At 39.0% G+C, this 18,914-nt stretch overlaps 1 protein-coding gene across 4 annotated transcripts in view; it reads left to right on the top strand.

Moving 5' to 3' along the window:
* Positions 1–18,914, top strand: part of LOC105391145 (GMP reductase 1) — a 28,212-nt gene that overhangs the window by 7,136 nt on the left and 2,162 nt on the right. For 2 of the 4 annotated variants that reach the window (XR_007267438.1, XR_007267439.1), the window contains 6 exons: positions 5,434–5,572; positions 6,019–6,128; positions 6,790–6,883; positions 7,925–8,053; positions 8,520–8,610; positions 12,840–12,959. Coding sequence is in view for 2 of the 4 variants with exons in the window: in XM_048628233.1 (XP_048484190.1) it covers positions 9,831–9,917; positions 12,840–12,959; positions 14,856–14,946; positions 15,411–15,577; positions 15,876–15,941; positions 16,367–16,489 (654 nt within the window). In the remaining 2 variants the exon portion in view is untranslated. Of the gene's footprint in view, positions 1–5,433; positions 5,573–6,018; positions 6,129–6,789; positions 6,884–7,924; positions 8,054–8,519; positions 8,611–9,710; positions 9,918–12,839; positions 12,960–14,855; positions 14,947–15,410; positions 15,578–15,875; positions 15,942–16,366; positions 16,490–18,914 lie in introns of those variants that run through there. The other 2 variants (XM_048628234.1, XM_048628233.1) reach the window with 2 other exon arrangements.

The following is an 18,914-nucleotide window of genomic DNA, read 5'->3' on the forward strand; positions in this document are numbered from 1 at the left end:
ATACTTTATTGTATAGGAATTAATGTTATTATGAATGGATAGCTAGTCAGAGGAAATTAATTGTTACAGCTATGCCTCTCGAGAAGGATGACGGCGCTACACCGCCCTCGACGCCACCTATGAAAAGAAAAAGGAAGAGGAGGAGGAGAAGAAGCCCCTCAACATCTTCATCATCGTCTTCTAGTGAAGAGAGAGCGCCCAGGAAAGTGCGTAAATATTCGAGCAGGCTAACTACAGAGGATGTTCTAAAGCTCTTGGCTGACTTCAAGGGTGAATCAAGTAAGAGTTCATCTTTTAGTAACAACTTGAACAACGTGGTACCAGAGTTTGATCCTTCCAATAGAGCTCAAACCATCGAAGGCTGGCTAAAGAAGGTGAATGAATGCGCCACCATTTATGCATGGGACGATAAGCAAATTGTACATTTCTCTTTACAAAAATTAACCGGATTGACCAAGAGATGGTTTGAAACTCTACCATCAGTGGTTTATTCATGGAGTGAATGGCAGATCAAACTTCAGAAGGCATTTCCTAGTGAGGAGAACTATGGGCGTCTTCTTGAAGAAATGCTTAGCCGAACTTCACGAAATGATGAAAGCCTTAGGGAGTACTATTATGATAAACTTAGCTTATTAAACAGGTGTGAAATAAGTGGCAAGAAAGCAGTCGATTGTATTGTACATGGTTTAAGTGAAGGTTCAATTAAAAGTGGGGCGCAAACTCTAGATTGTAGGGAACCCGAAGGATAATTAAATTTCCTTTGCTCCCAACGTTCACAGTCACTGAATCAAAATGAAAACAGAAACTATAGTAGAGGTAATCAAAGAACCATCAACCGAAATAGAAACGATGCCAACCAATCGAATAGGAATAATAACGTTAATTGCTTTAACTGTCGTTCAAAAGGACACCCTTATTATAAATGTCCGAAGCCACTAATTAAATGCAAACGTTGCTATAGAATCGGGCATGACAGTGATGACTGTAAGCTTACACCGCTGCAGCGATCACAAGCTCATGAAGATACCACATCTGAGAGAAAGACTTTAAAGATTGACGTGTCCAATAAGGCTAACGACAAATTTTTTAAGGTTATCCCAGTAAATAACAAAACTTTTGAGGCATACATTGATTTTGGTAGCGAGTGTAGTCTCATTCGTCAAACTGATGCAAACGCCTTGCAATTGACCAAGAATTACGACGGATTACCTGTAGTAAGGGGTTTTGGCAATTCATCTATTCATCCTTTGTATAAATCGCATGTAACGATTAAAATTGACGAAGTTGATGCATCTATTGAGATCCTTGTAATTTCTGATGAAATAATGCCAACATCTATTATTGTCGGACAGAACTTTACTGAACTTCCGTTCATTACGGTTTTAAAGAACAGTGATAGGTTAACCTTTTACAAGAGTCCATCTTGCAATCCGTTCACTTCCGAAACTGATGAAGCTCCACTTAAGCTATACATTGCTGAGCCTACTGAAGTCACGGAAACAAGCATCGTAACTGTACAGGCTGGTGATTCCACCTACACTGGTGATGTTTACATTGAGGGATACTGTTCTGTTGTGTCCGGACGAGAGTTCGGTTTATTTCAAGGTGCTTACCACCTTGCAAATGGCAAGGGTAATTTGATAATTACCAACTTGGCGTCCGGTGCTGTGAAATTTGATACAGGCACTTTGATAGCAAGAGCAGTACCTTTCTTAGAAAGAGATTCATGCCAAATGAATAGGATCGTTACCAATGCGGCTGATTTGGAACCTTTGAAGCGAGAGGATGTGAAAATAGGTGAAGGTTTAGAAACAGAGATAGTAGATAGGTTATACTCTCTTTTGCAAGATTATCGGGACTGTTTTGCCACTAATCTAAACGAAATTGGCTGTGTGAAAGATGTGGAGATGCACATCGAACTTTTGGATAATAGACCGGTGGTATATCGGCCATATCGTCTGTCACATTTAGAGCGCGAAAAAGTAAGGGAAACTATTGATGAACTTCTTCGTAATGACATCATCCAAGAATCAAGTTCTAGCTATTCCAGCCCCATTCTAATGGTTAAGAAGAAAACTGGTGAACAGCGACTTTGTGTTGATTTTCGAGCCCTCAACAACAAGACGTGTAAAGACCGTTTTCCTCTCCCAATAATTGACGACCAGATCTCGAACCTCAGTGGTAACACTTACTTTACCACATTAGACCTGGCCTCCGGGTACTATCAGGTCCCTATGGCAAAAGATAGTCAACATCTTACTGGATTCGTAACGCCCGATGGGCATTACGAATTTAAACGCATGCCTTTCGGGCTAGCGAATGCCCCGGCTGTCTTTCAGCGGATGATCAATAAGATTTTGGGCAATAAGAGATTCGAATATGCTCTTGCATACTTAGACGATGTACTGATACCCTCTAAAAATGCTGACGAAATGTTTCAGCGATTGGAGGACGTTTTGAAACTTTTTAGGCAGTTTGGGCTGACCTTAAAGTTATCAAAGTGTCGATTTTTCACTACGAAGGTTGAGTATCTGGGGTATGAAGTATCCTCTGAAGGTATACAGCCTGGTAAGGCAAAGGTTGCGGCTGTAGAGGAATTCCCTACACCCCGTAACATCCACGAGGTTCGTCAATTTCTTGGTTTGACCGGGTATTACCGTAAGTTTATCCAAGGCTATGGGGAAATTGCCCGACCCCTAACGTACCTACTTAAGAAAGATTCTGCCTGGCAATGGTCTCACGAACAAGATAAAGCCTTTGTAGTTTTGAAGGAGAAACTTGTAAGTAGACCAGTTTTAGCACTTTACGATCCCAAGCTCGAAACTGAACTGCACACCGACGCCAGTTCCCTTGGCGTTGGAGGAATTTTGATGCAGTGGCAGAAGGAAACTCGGGTATTAAAGCCGGTCGCTTACTTCAGTAGGCAAACGACAGCCGAAGAGAAACATTTGCACTCCTACGAATTAGAAGCGTTGGCTGTCGTCTGCTCTCTAAAAAAGTTTAGGGTGTATTTACTTGGTTTGCATTTCAAAGTATATACAGATTGCGCTGCCCTTAGAACTACATTAACGAAACGAGACTTGGTTCCGCGGATAGCAAGGTGGTGGCTTCAAATCTCTGAATTTTCTTTTGAAATTGAGTATCGTCCTGGAGTTCAGATGACACACGTTGATGCCTTAAGCCGGAATGCCACGCTAACCGCGGGATCAGATGACAATCCATGCGTTAATATTTATAACATTGAACAGGATAATTGGCTTCTTACATTGCAACTGGCAGATCCCGATATCGCACGGGTGTTTAAAATCCTTAAGCCGGAAGAAGATGAAGAGTGTAAAGATATTAAAAAGAATTATCATGTCAAAAATCGAACCGTGTATAGGAAGGTAGAGGAGAGCTTACGGTTAGTTGTTCCGCGAAACGCCAGGTGGCAAATATGCAAAGCAAATCACGATGAGATGGGCCATCCGGGCTATTCTAAAACATTAGAAAGAATTCAAAAAGAATATTGGTTTCCTAAACTTAGGCGATTTGTGAAAAAGTATGTGGACGCGTGCATAGAGTGTGCGTATAACAAAGACAATGCGTCGCGACAAAAGACAGGCCACCTATTTCCCATCGAAAAAATAAGCGTACCGTTTCACACCATCCACATTGATCACTTGGGGCCGTTTGTTAAAAGCAAGACCGGAAATACTCACATACTGACAATTGTGGATGGATTCACAAAATACGTTTTTGTTCGTGCGGTAAAGGATACGAAAACCAAAAGTACAATTAAGGTGCTTCAAAGCATTTTTTATGATTTTGGAATACCAGCTAGGATAATATCAGATCGTGGAACGTCGTTCACGTCAACGGCTTTCAAGGATTTTTGTAGCGAGAATGGTATAAAGCATGTTCTAAATGCAGTTGCTTGTCCCAGAGCCAACGGTCAAGCTGAAAGATATAACCAAATTGTTTTGAACTCGTTAGCTACTCAAAATTGTAACAGCCATGAACGCGACTGGGACAAGCAATTGGGAAAAATCCAATGGGGAATCAACAATACTGTTAGTTCCACCACCCAAAAAACGCCAACAGAGGCTCTATTTGGTGTTCGGATGCGAGACAATCTGTCAAACAAATTAGAAATTGGCACCGAAAACGATAATGACAGCTTACAAACTATTCGAGAAGAAATTAGCTCTAATATAGCAAAAGATCAGGAAAAACAGAAAAGTAGACATAACTCAAAAAGAGCACCGGCCGTCACATACAAGGTCGGTGATTTAGTAAAAATATCGCGAAACAATTACGGCAATGACGGTAAAAGTACCAAACTACTGTCAAAGTTTATTGGCCCCTTCAGGATCTCCGAAGTACTCGGTAATGATCGTTATAGAGTAACTGAAGTGCCTGGTTTCCCAAAAAGGGGCAAAGCTTATGACTCTGTCATTGCTGTAGACAGGATAAGACCTTGGATTCACATAAAAGCATTAGAGATTCACGACAGTGACCACAGTAGCTCCAATAACAGTGAAGATTCAGATTAAATATTAGGTTCGTAATATGTACAAAGTGCTGTCTATAATATCTACTTGCTATCTTATTATGTGTGTATTTCAATTGTTTATAATTTAAAGGAGTATAGATTTTGTAATTATTTATATGATTTGGTACCTAGACTATTTTTATGTAATACCTAATATTGAGTATGTTATAAAATTACATGTGTAGAATATAAATTATGTAAACTACTTCTAAGTATTTTACACCTATGTGTACCTATGTACTTGTATAGTTTATACGTTACATTAAAAAGAAATGTAAATTATATGTATCCCAGAATAACGATAAGTATGCAATTCATCATTGCTATGTATAATAAATTATTTATATCTTTACCGAATGTCATGATTCCAGTTGATGAAATTGTTTAGGAAAGTTTTTGTTTTGTGTTAAACCGATAGGCTGATATGTACATGTAACTTTATGATTAAGACGACTGTCTGACTGTTTATTACGCGTGCCGGGAGGCTACGCGATGTAGGATGGCCGAATGTCATGATTCGAGTTCACTACGTCTTTTTACACTTGGCAACACTGCTCAGTCCCGCCGTCTATGGCTAAATGTAAGAGTGAGCAGTGATGCCAAACCAGTATAAAAGCAAGTGAGAGCCATTAGCTCGGTTCAGTCGCTCTCCGTCAGTCGACGAGAATGGTCGATGTTACATTAGCATAGATTATTTATACCTACTTGTGGATTGTTATTGTGATCTTAAGTGATTTGTAAAGTGAATCTGTGAAGAGGAATAAAGTGATTTGTGCTGTACTTGGAGTTTTCTTATTACTATCTCGTTGTATTGAAAGTGCCGATGGCACAACAGCTCTCGCTCGTTCGTTTCTCCTCAGTATAACCCTAACCCTCCTAATAATCCAGCATTCCTCCAGATAGAGGAGGAGTTCCTGGAGCCGGGCTGCGACGACGGGCTGGTCTGCCGCTTCGGGAAGTGCCGCGACATACACAGCCTCGAGATCGTCTCCAGACGGGCCAAGAGGTCTCAGAGCATGGAGAACGACTGGGTTTATGGTGAGTTAAATGGAATGCAATCGTTTATAACGTTACTTACTGAGTCAATAGCGTCTTCTTTCAGACAAGTTGGCCAATCAGTTTAGCCCAGGTCTGCCGCACGTATAGAAGAAACAGGTGTTACGTCACTAGGAGATACTCGTTTCGTGCACACGCTCTACAATAGCATTACCAAGACACACATGTCATGACAACGACAACACGTTATAAAAGATTAGGTAAGTATGCACATGGCTTCACCCCGTGAGCAAGCGAGACGTGAAATTTTATCATGTCTTTTCATATTCATCTATGAGCGTTCTATGCCGCTGTCCAAACCATTTCCTGTCACAATATTAATCAGTATAGTGGTAATAACATTTACTTAATATCAAATCTAAAATCCGTAGTGCAAAATACTGTACAATAAAGCTATACTACTACTACTACTAAATCATCTGCCGCAGAGCCGTGTAAGCGCGAGATGAAGCTGTTCAAGAAGAAGTACGGCCCCCAGGGACACCTGCACTTCGAGGCCCCGCAGTGCACGCCGCTCTGGCTGTACGCCCCTGTTCAGGTATACTTACTGAAAACAATAATGTATCACCAAGTCCCTGGACATATTTTATACATTCCTAGCGGTCACGTTTACTGTGCGTTCCCACTTACCAGATAAGATCCTGGAGAGTCCGGGAATACGTTTTAATAACAACAGGCAGCATGGATGTTTTCTTGTAGCAGGATGGCTAAAACTTTTCATGGCATGCCATGTCACACGTAACAGAGGGCTGCTAATTTTGTTGCTTCTAATTATATACTCCTAGACATCACGTTTGTGCACCCCTACTTACCAGATAACTGATCCACCAGGAGGGTCCGGAAAAACGTTTCATTCACAACCAGCATGGATGCCCTGAGTTATCTTGTAGTGGCTAAAACTTTTGGTAGCACCACATCTAATAGGTCACAGAGGGCACCCGGTGGCTGGGGCTGCTTTGCTAAAGAAACAAATAATTAGCGGATTAGTGGCAAACACTAGCACTAGACTAGAATTTGCCTTGCCACCGTGGTGAGATCTGAGACGATTGGGCAGCCACAGTAGTGTGCCGGACGCATAACTATAAGAACCAGGTAATCACTGGAGGAGGCTTCATCCATGCACCCCATAAGGAACAAATCATAGTTTACGTCACTTGAGGACACTATATGGCTGCTAATGGCGACGGTGACTGTTCCAGTGCCGCCGCTTCGTGTGCTACTGCGCGCTGGAGGACGGCACGAGGATCCACGGCGTGCAGGTGCCGCGCGTCGAGGTCTCCAACATGAACTGTGGTAAGATGTTGCCGCTGCACGGGTTTGCTATCGACAGTATCGCGATTCGCCATAAATACGGAACTGTGATTGGCGGAACGCGCATTACATGAGTTTATCGACTTCGATATGGAATCCGTATATCCGCTGGTCATTTATAACGCATTCTTCCAACACCGTCACTAACTCACTATACTTACACAATTTTGGGTCTAATTTTGCAATAATGAAGTATCGAATCTTTTTATCATCATAGTCACGATATAATAAGGGTGCGATAGGGGCACAAAATCGTAGGGTATGGCAAAAGTTACCTGTTTACGAAATAAATTGCAATTTCCCAATTAAATTATGAATAATGAGTTTGCCGTTGCGGCTGGCTCTGGAATGACTGCATTAACTTCGTTTACGTTTCCAATATAAATGTACAAACGTGCAATTTGCCAGTAAATTGGAGAAATTGCGATGTGAATTCCATCGTGGAAATGGTATCGATGTAGAAGGTACCTACCGATGACTCGTAGGTAATGCTTTTGCTACCTTTGCCCAGCAATCTGTTCTTGGCTGATTATGATTCTTAAGATGTAACTTTTCACAGTCGATATTAAATCTATGTCAGTCTCTTTCTGTCCGTATAGGTACTGTAAAAGTAAGGCAGCAATTAAGGAAACATTTAAGGTCAAAATTAGCTTAAAGTCCCTTGCTGCAACTCAGCGTGTGTGCATGTGCATGGTACTCGACACAAATCTTTGAAGGAATGAATAGGCCCTTTTGTTAGTTTGATAAGCAAACCAAAAGAAAAATGCATTCGCTGCCAACTTGAGAACTACCAAGTTGTTTGAACCGAAGTGTAAAGCCGAACGGCACTGCCGGCTAAACTTAGTTAGTTGGCATAGTTGAGCCCGTTTTTCATACATAGTGCATATGTAGTTACTTACCCGTTTTTCATACATAGTGCATAGTGTATATAGTTTGCGATGGACGTATAAGTATCTGGCTTAATTATGCGAATTAACTTAGTTTAGCCAGCAGAGGACGTTCTTACATTTGCGGCTCTTGCAGACTGCGCCCGCGAGCGCTGCCGCAGCGGGGCGCGGCTCGCGTGCGACGGCTACGGCAACTACAGGGAAGCGATGTTCCGGCAGCTGGAAGATGACTACGTGCCAGCGGCAGCGCCGGGGCTTAGCGAGGGTACGTGTATATACAGGGTGTTCTAATGGTACGTGTATACAGAGTGTTTCAAAAGTGCTGGGTGAGCTGAAAAGAGGTAATTTATTAAACAGTCGTAGAATACTGGGGGACGACTTCGTGCAGCCAGCGCCGGGGCTCAGCGATGGTACATGTACAGGGTGTCCCAGCTAGGTGAGCTGTAATTTGTAAACAACAGTGTCAATAGTAGTCGTAGAAAAGTGGTCCAAAATGAGCACCTGCGCGGTTACCACCACCGAGCATTTAGCATTATTTACAATATGACTTAACTAGTATGGATCCGACAGATGTTTGAAAGGCAAGCTACGCTGTTTATGTATAGTGAATTGCTAATGTGTCGATGGTGCTCACTACTTATAAATAAGTACTAATTTCAATATCAGCAACATTTTCAGGTCAATCCATGTGGTTATTTAATTCTCTCTATTTTAACGGATATTTTTTCCAGCTGCGTTCCTGAGCTAGACTGCGTTTGCATCACCAGAGCCCAGAAAATCTACGAGTGAAGGTTAATCAATGATATGCCCTATTATTTTCAGGTAAATAAACTGGCAAAGTTTTACTTTTCCTAGATCAACCATATCACACACAGTATAATTATGGGTTTACTCTGGCTGATAAGTACTTATAATGAAATATCTTTTTGTAACAATTCTTTTTCTTTAGACGTTTTTTACTTTGTGTGTAGAACCATTATTTCTTTTACTTCAATGGACAACCGCTTTCGACTTTAACCCTTTTTCCGGCATTCCGTTGATACCTATACCATATACCTATCTTCGTTAGTATAATCTCATAACGCAACCCCTTTCGATTTTTACCCTTTATCCAGCATTCTGTAGGTACCTATAACTACATACATATTACCTATAATCTTATAAATCCCTTCTCTATCTTCCAAAATCCGCGCATGCGCCGTACGCGCACGCAAACAGCTGATGTTATGTCAATATTTTATCACAACCGACACTGGCTACGTTACCCACCGCCGGGAAAAAAGAAACGTCGGTTTCACTCTACTAGCTGTCAGTCTAGCCTTCACCTAGAGGCTGAAAATGTATATTTTTGCTTGCCCTTGTGACGTCACCGTGGCAATTAGAGAGGCAGTGTTGCCTGAATAAGATATATTGCCTATTTGTAGGAATGTGACATCTTACATGTGTCTCTTTACAATGAAGAGGAGAACGGCAAGTCAGATTTATGATACGGTGTGCTAATAATAGTAATAATGGTGATTCTCAAAAGAAATCACGAATCAAAGTTCACAGTATTCCAATCTGCACAGAGCTAAATGTGTGTTGTACTACTTAACAGCTCTAGTAAATACTAATACAAGGTGTTTCGAAAGTGGTATACTAAGCCGAAAGGTAGTCAGGGAGTCATTCTTACCAAAATTTGTTCCACGACTTTTGGAAATTCTATATTATAATTCTCAGGATTTCCAATTCCAGCTAAGATAGTTTTTACAGTAAAGATGCATGAAAGAACTAGTTTTCATTAACAAGCGCTGCCGCTGGTCCAGCTCAATATACTACACCTATAGCTACCGCACACAGAATAATCTACTCAAGCAAGACAGGCATTACAAAAGAAACATTGTTTTCGCGAAAAACTAAAATAAAACTTCGGGCTATTTTTAAATGTAGGTCTGGCAACCCAGTGCGCGGCAGTCGATACTGCGCGCGGGAAAGAGCGCGTCTGATCGGAAAATACTTTTAAACATTCAAATTAGGAATACGGCAACGATTCATAGTGCAAAATGCCTAACATTATCAACGAATTAAAGCTTGACTTCAAAGATGTGCTGTTACGGCCTAAAAGGAGCACTCTGAAGAGCAGAAATGATGTAAGTTTCATTTAATTTAATGTTTTCATTGGGCTGAAATCGCTGTAGCTGAAAAGTGGTTCGGTGTATTCCTGTGTCTTGTGATCGGTCCTATGACATTGGGGCCGAATATCACGACATTTAACTCTTTGTACGATTTGTATTCGCCAATATTTGAGTTCAACTTACATTTAAAAAAAAACCACAGTAGTCTCAAAATACTTAACTGTACATATATTATGATTATATTATTTTGACCTTAAAACTTATGAGATTCAACTATGAACCTCTACATGACTATCAGAATCATTCTTACTTAGCAGTATAGTAGTAGGTGTTTGTTTACTCTCCTAACACTTAGTTAAGTAAGTAAATAGTTAGTTATTTAAGTTAGTAACTAGTTAGTTACCTAGTTAAGTTTTGATAATCTTCGATCTAAAGCTGAATAAGACGAAAGATCCGATTTTGAATAAGTAAATGTTTACAGGATGTTGCAACAAAAAAAGAATTTTCAAAATCGGTCCATAAACGGCGGAGTTATCGGTGAACATACATAAAAAAATTTAAAAAAAACTAAAAAGAGAACCTCCTCCTTTTTTTGAAGTCGGTTAAAAAGGGTAAGTATAAGGGCCGAAAGGGGATGACTCTGCGGGGCGTTTTGAATAAGTTTTGTTCTATGAATTTTGAAAATATGTAAGTAATTAGGTATACCTACTTACAAAAAAAAAAACAGAATAGTCACGTGACTCACAAAGTTTCTATGGAAAACCATTTTTTGGCTTTCGTGGGAATTTAAATTTTCAATTGTTTTAAAACTAAATCGAACATCTATGTTATAATAACGGTTGGCTGTACTGTATTTAAGTAGATTTATTGATTAATTTCCCCTATTGATTACATTTCATGACTGACGCTCATAAAGCAAACCTATTTATGAGCATGGCAACCAACGTACCATAATATTCATTTTCATTAGTACTAATATGTACCATGACCATGACAATTGATTAAAACTACAAGCAAAACGTATAGTTAAGTACATACGGTACTGTTAACATACATATACATAATAAATAATATGTTACAATTACAATGTGTATATAATTATATACATAAATAAAAATAAAATAAATACAGGCATGATAGTACCTACTCACTCATTACGTTTTGTTACGTTCAGCTAATTTAAATTTGGGTGAAAATTATTATCAAATAAAAAGTCTACGAGTGACTACGCGGGACATGCTGACTTTTGAGAAATCCAAGTACCTATTTTTCACTGCAACATCCTGTATTCTGGGTACTAGGGTAAATAAGATGACTGCATCAAGCGACTACATGACCTGACTACCTACTGTAGGTAGATACTTATATGTATATCGGAAGCACGTGCCGTAATGATATAGATAAGATACCTATACGTTTATACTGAGATATAAAGACTAATTTACGACGGTTTAGTAAGTGATAAAATCTTTATAGGACATTATTGGGTGGAATATTATCAATGAACAGGAAGGAAAGCCTTCGGAAAGTTCACAAAGGTTCCATCTATCCATTATCTATAAAATACCTACGTATTGAGTAGAAATTTTGCTGATCTGAATAGTACCCAACCCAGCTGCATAGCTCGATAAAATGTTTCATAACGATAACTTTTTGATATAAAATGACTTAAAATTTAAAGATTTTTATAACAGAAACCTAATTGGACACGTGTTTGGAAAGGCATTGATTAAATCTCGAAGGGCGAAGGATTGTGAATTAACGAACCAGCTTCAGTCCTAGTCAATCTTTGTAATTTGGCCAAGATAATATATAACCTAACTAACTAGGTTTTTTTCCTTGTTTTAATGTTTTTGGGTTCGAAATTATAATTATGGTTGATGAGTAAAACAGAGGACAGAGTGTTGTGAGTGTTGTGACGCTCTTGGAAGAGGCTTTTGTCTATCAGCGGTAATTACGGGCTGCTGCTGATGATGATGATGATAAAATCTATGTATAAGTAGTGTATGGGTCTATAATAGTCTTTACATATAAGTTTTAGATTCACAACGTTATGTTTGAGATCTTAGGATAATGAAATAATTAGGACCTACTTACCTACTTAATTTTGACGAAAAGTAGTGTTTGCTAGTAGTTGCTACAAAGTGGTTAATTTTCACTAGATATCATTCGTTTGAATACAAACGGGCCTTTTGTAATAAGTAGCTAGATAATTAATTATAAAAACACAAACAATCAAAGATTCAACAGTAAACAGCAGTGACAACATCAACAATCAACTCTCTAATTAAAAACGAGTTAGGCAGTCGCTATCAATCATTAATTTCACTGGTTTGCGAACTAGACTTTGCTGGGTTTCGACAGAAATGTACCTAATTCAATTTGTTTCGGCCGAGACATCTCTTCATAAAGAGGTCAAGGGTGTTGTCTGCTGGCGACTAAGATGAATCGTTAGAAGAGATAGTTGGAAAATTCCACGAAATATACATTTCTTCTAAATTGGTATATTCAGTATTTGGTGAATTGGATGTTTTTGTTTGTATTGAGGCGTTTGTTTTATAATGTTTTCAGTATCAGCCAATATGTATTTGATTCATTGTCACTTTTAACCTATACGATTTTTTAAATATAAAATTTGCCATATTACATAGTTATCTGAAACCCTGATGTAACATAAGTGCTGTGTTGCTTTTTATCCCGGCATCCCCATTGGAAACATATTTATGGCAAAAGCGAAAAGCAAACAAATTTACAAATTTACCATCAATTCAGGCCGACCGCGCACTAGGCAGCGTGCGCAGCCAAGCTCCTGCAGGTTGACTGGTAGGTATGCTCTTAGCACTAAGTATCCACCTGATGGTACATAATATACTAACTTTTGTAAATTGTGCAGTAAATAAAACCAAATAAAATCTTCACACCTTCCTCTGTCCCCAGGTGGACCTGTACCGCGAGATCACGTTCCGCAACTCGGGGCAGACGTACCGCGGCATCCCCGTCATGGCCAGCAACATGGACACCGTCGGCACCTTCGAGATGGCGCACGAGCTCGCCAAGGTCGGTACTACTTGGTGCATCATCATATCCTGGGATCGCTAAGGCTGCCTGTCCACCAGAGCGGAGCGGTAATTCCATAAGCGGATTTGTATGCAATTTCATTGGCTGATTTTTACCCTTCACACGTTACCCTCCACTAGCCCGCCCCGCTCTGGTGGACAGGCAGCCTAATCAGAGACATAAGGGTTGAAGAGTTGACTTCCACTCTTACTGGTCCTGCCTGTGCCACCCCTTCGTCTTCGTGCCAGCTTATACCGACGGCAGATGCCTCCGGCACGACATCGACAGTGCGATGCCATGTGGTTCTTGGCCGTCCTCTCTTTCGCTTGCCAGATGGAGCCTACGCTTGTGTGAATTTCTAACTATACAAATAATACTGAATACGATGTGTCTGTTGCGTACGATGACCAATGGTGGACGCTTACCTTTAAGCTGCGTTTCCAGCAGGCAAACAGTCTGCCGCGGACACAGTTGCCGATGCCGGGGTAACCTATTGGTATACCTAATTAGTACATAATTATTCCGAGTGTCTACGCACTGTTTGCTAGTTTTGCGCCTAATAACGAGAAGTAGTTGCCCTACAAAGAACCCAGCCAAGTTTAAGTCTTCACATACATAACCATAACATAACCCCTAATGATAACGATAATGATAATGACAGTCGACGAAGCCAACGCGGCAACGTCTCGTGTACAAGCACACAAATGACACTGCAGCTAATGACCTCTTGCGGTGACATTTCTGCATTTATACTTTACATTATTTCTATGTTTTATTTATACTAAATAGGTAGTCGAAGTTATCATTATTATTGTGTAGCCGCCACGCCAGGGTACAAGAACGATGGATCAATTCGATTTCGTGGTTATTTTATTTTACTTTATTACTTTATTATGGTTAGAGTGCGATGCATAACTATCGGTTGTGTTAGTCGCCTTCCATCGAAATCAGTTCATCCGATTCAATAAGCGACTGAGACTAATCGCATTAGCCAATCCTCTCAACAACTCAACTCTACTTAGCTGTAGTGTTTTCCACCGAATCGCTAAAAAAACAATCACCTTCAACTTTCACATTTAAACAATATCAGAACCATTTTCCCCATTAAGCTTTTCAGTAGTGAAACTGTCCAGAGGGAATGCGATATTTAATTCTACTAGATTGTCTCTCAGCGTTGGCTGGCTGCCAACTTGCAGCGACATAGGTACATGTACTTGGGTATATAACTAGTATATTATAACTATATGGATTTAGACGTGGCTTATGTACGACACCTGCTTTAGTTTCTGCAGAAAACGGATAATTTATCACTGTATTCAATATTGTCGTTCAACAAACGATATAGGTTGGTGGTATAATGTAAGCGTCCAACTATCGATATCGTAATCAACGGACGCATTGTATCCAGTATATTCTTTGTATTGAAATTCACACAAGTGCGACCACTTCAGCGGCATTGCTGACGCCGTTTCTACATACTTTTATGAAAATCCGTTACGTATTTTACCGATATCTTACCATTAGCCATCATATAATAAATGGTGGTGAACTTGAGCAAGCGTTCTATAGATTTGACGAATTTATCAATTAAATGTTCTACCTAGTTTCAATTTAAATTAATTTTATTAACTTATTTTTACATTGTGTAATAATGATTATTTTTATAATCTTAGAATTATATTGTGACATTATAAATCTACTAAAGGTAATTAATTATTGGTAATTGTAAATTATTATTATATTATTATGTATTTAAATTTTGACATGTAATCGTAATATTATGAATAAATGACTTATGACTTATGACTTATGACTTATATTAATAACCGAACCAGTAAACGTGGTAAAATATTGATATCTATCCCATTATTTATGTTATTATAATGTTATTTCCAGAACGGCCTGTTCACGTGTATTCACAAATACTACTCCATAGATGACTGGAAGAAATTCGCCAGCGAACACCCTGAAAGCTTAGAGCATATGGGTAAGTTATTAATGTATACATCATTATTTACTTAGGGCATTAATTATTAACCCGCACTGTCCACCAACTCGCACGTGGACTAGGCCTAAAAACTCTTCCTTCATTGGAAGGAGACTCATGCCAAAGCAGTTTGGGTTGTGATGATGTACTTAGGGGTCCTTGTTAGGTATTATAGTCGTAAGTATCACCGTTACGCACGAACGCTGAATAGAACATAATTACTGTGTGACTGATTATAACTATACTCCAGAATATTTCTGATCTATTACATACCTATACGGAATATGTCAAGGCATACTTCTTTTAGCTTTTGTAACTACTTAGGTACATGAAAATCGGTGGTGAACTTGAACAATACCCACCCAGCTGGCTGCTCACCCTATAAAATGTTCTGTTTAACTATACTGAATTAGTTATTAAGCACTTAAAATACCCTGATTAACGGTGCAACTCTGTCGTTCCAGCCGCCAGCAGCGGCACAGCCGAAGCCGACTTTGAGAGACTGTCAGACATCCTGAACAATGTGAAGGAGCTGAAGTTCGTGTGCCTCGACGTAGCCAACGGGTACTCCCAGCATTTCGTAGAGTATGTGCGGAAGGTGCGGGCGGCATTCCCTACACACACCATTATTGTGAGTATTTTCTTGTGCCTATCTGGATTCAAGATTTCATTTGATATTAATCTCTCCTGAGGTGCGTGAGAATACTTTTATCTCGGTCTTTCTCAATGAAGCACAACTATCATAGGTCTTCCATAAATTCCTCTCCTAGGTTTACTTGTCACAGCTTGGAATTTTGTATCGTATCCATGCAAATCCCTTTTTATTCTGCAAGTGTAAGAATATATTCTTTTTTTCATTTCTGCATCTACTTACTTACAACTGTTTTGATCAACAATAAGTAATCAACATATTTTTTTGGAAATTTCAGGCCGGTAACGTCGTAACAGGTGAAATGGTTGAAGAGTTGATATTATCTGGTGCGGATATCATCAAGGTAAACTGCTAATTTACTTATTTTCTTTGTGTAATGTGGTCTCTAAGTTGGGAACAGAGGACAGCCACAAACATTCCTAATCCATGTCAAGCTAACTTTATTTTATAAAATTACAAGATTTCAAAATTCTGAATTGGCATCCAACTCTACTGCTTCTTCTTCTTCTTCTTCTTCTTCTTCTTCTTGAAGTGCCTCTCCGCTACTGAAGGTTGGCGGCCAGCTCGGCATACCTACTCCTCTCTATTCTACTGCACTACTTAACATTATTGCAATAATATCAGATTACCTACCTTCACAATAATTTTTTCCGATTTGTGAACCGTTACAAGATCACGACACTATGCTTTCACAAGTGGGGGCTTATCCCTGCTTTCCTAAAACCCTGAATGTTTAACTTCTTATCAATCTTGTTTCCCTTTCCTCAGGTGGGCATCGGGCCAGGCTCGGTGTGCACGACTCGCATCAAGACGGGCGTGGGGTACCCGCAGCTGTCCGCCGTCATCGAGTGCGCGGACGCGGCGCACGGGCTCAAAGGGCATATCATCTCGGTGGGTTTTTTTTTTTTTTTTTTTTTAAAGATTTTATTATCACTCCACAGACTTTATGTCCGTGCCTTTTTGAGAGATCAATATATTGTGAGAGTTTGGTTGTTTTTTGTCTTCATCTTTTAACTACTCACTACTCAATGTGGAAGCTTATAATATATATATTTTATCTTTTATATATATATACCTATATATTATTAATAATTTTTTTTTTTTTTTTTTGCACTCCTGGAGGAAAATCTACACAGACACCTGGGAAGGGGACCCAGGTAGTGTCGGCCTTTAACCGACTAAAAACCCCCAGTTGTGCATTTCTTGTTTTTTTTTTTTTTTTTTTTTTCTTTGTTTCACACAGTCACACTTACAATTATAATGGCAACAAACATTTGAAGGGTAGGGCCCATAGACCTACTACCTCTAGACTGGCAATCGCCGTGTGCACTATTCTCTTTCTCACTCAAACCATAGATGTTGCCGACAAAAAAATTAAACCTAAATATGGGGAAATTTAACTTATCATAATAACAAAAACAAAACTTGAGTATATCGTCGGTTGATAGGAAAAAGACACTAAAGGCAAATTTTTCAATAGCCAGATAAAAGTTTTGCTGGGAAATAATTTTGATGCTGTTGCGTCTCAATGTTTCTCAATGTTTGTATTACCCAGATAACATTTATCTGAATATTGAAAAATCAGCCTTAGTGAGTTTTTCCTGTCAACCGACGATATAAGAAAAAAAACTTTACTCATACTTATTTAATTTCAATATAATTATTTAATATACACAAACTGAGTGGATTGTACGATTCATTGTCTTCGTCCAATCGAAACAATCCTCTTCAAAATGTGCCGAACACAATTTTTGTATGTTTCTTTGGTTCCCAATTTGTGCGACCGGTAATGTCTATCCATTTTCTTGATATTTTTTTTTCTGTCGGAAACCTATGAAGCAGAGATAAATGGATGAGCATGAGCATTATAATCGTGGGCCAAATATGTGATGGGGTTTTTTTTAAAGGAAACACGCATTTCGTATCAATACAATAAACTTTATATTATACAGAAGAAATCACACATAGAAGAAAAAAACGAAACGAACGTTTCCTCACAATGAGAGGCACCTCATTTGAAAGAGGAGAATGACTTCTACAAAATACAATCTTCACAAAAACCGAATTCGTGCGCCCCATTTGTAAACCCAACCCGAGTCCGTTACAATTTCTAGTATTTTCTTTGCATACTATAATATTTGTGGGTAAAATAAATTTTCAATAACTTGCAACACCATGTGATTTGTTATGATATGGTACCTCGTAATTTTTACTTAAAACTGATACTAAAAGACCTTACAGTATTAAAATTAGTATTGTTTTATATTAAAATTGAGCCAATAGATAGTACTATGATGAATGTAAGCTTGTTAAACTTGATAGTATCTACTTACATGTGAAAATATATCTCATCCATCATTCCATCGTGTTTTCGTTCAATATGCTCTATACAACCGAACAAAATCCACCCACCCATGTCACACACTCGTTAAGTGATGATAATAGTCTAATAAACTTAATAAACACCCACAAATCACTAGAAAATCAAAAATAAATAGCATTTAGAAAATTTTGTTGTAACTGTCAGCCTTTGTTTGGCAAAGATTTTTCATTTGTTTCATTGTTTGGCAAAGAGAACTGACGTAAACAGGCGCCACAGCAAAAAGGACAAAAAACATTTACAGCTTAACGTTTCTTTCTTACGCTTAATGTAGCTAAGCGTCTCTTTTTCGCAATGTCAGAACTGTCACGATTATACCCCTGTGGTAGGGCCAGTGTCAGCTGTCTTCAGAGAACTTAACAGACGCCTGTCAGTGGCCACACACTTCTTTTGTCATCGCTGTTGTTTTGCCTGGTGTTAATGTGTGACAGTGTTCTTAAAACTATCTTAATTTTATTGGTTAGTTCTTATACAGATAATATTAATTCATGATATACTATACAATACCTACATATCAAAACTATACAATACATGCTATATACTATACATAACAAAACTATAAAATACATGCAATACGGTTTGGCCGTCAATATAAAATTAAAATCAAAATTCTCCTATTCCGCTCCATTTTGCGTTGCCAAAAGCCTTGATTGCTGGGCTCTCGGATCTCGGTGGGTTTATAGCTTTTCATTTATGAAATATGGTGTGTACTTACTTCAAAAACTATTCATTAATGCAGATAGGTATTATCATCAGCCTATAGCAGTCCACTGCTGGACGTAGGCTTCTCCCAAAACACCCAATGCACGTTATTGGATACGATCTATAGATTTCCGCATTAAATTATTACGAAATTATTTCGAAAGGTGGTTTTTCGCAAGTCGTCAGTTCATCTAGCAGAAGGGCATCCTACAGTACGTTTACCTTAGTGGCGGT

The sequence above is a fragment of the Plutella xylostella genome, chromosome 20, assembly GCF_932276165.1.
Source record: "Plutella xylostella chromosome 20, ilPluXylo3.1, whole genome shotgun sequence".
Classification (NCBI taxonomy): domain Eukaryota; kingdom Metazoa; phylum Arthropoda; class Insecta; order Lepidoptera; family Plutellidae; genus Plutella; species Plutella xylostella.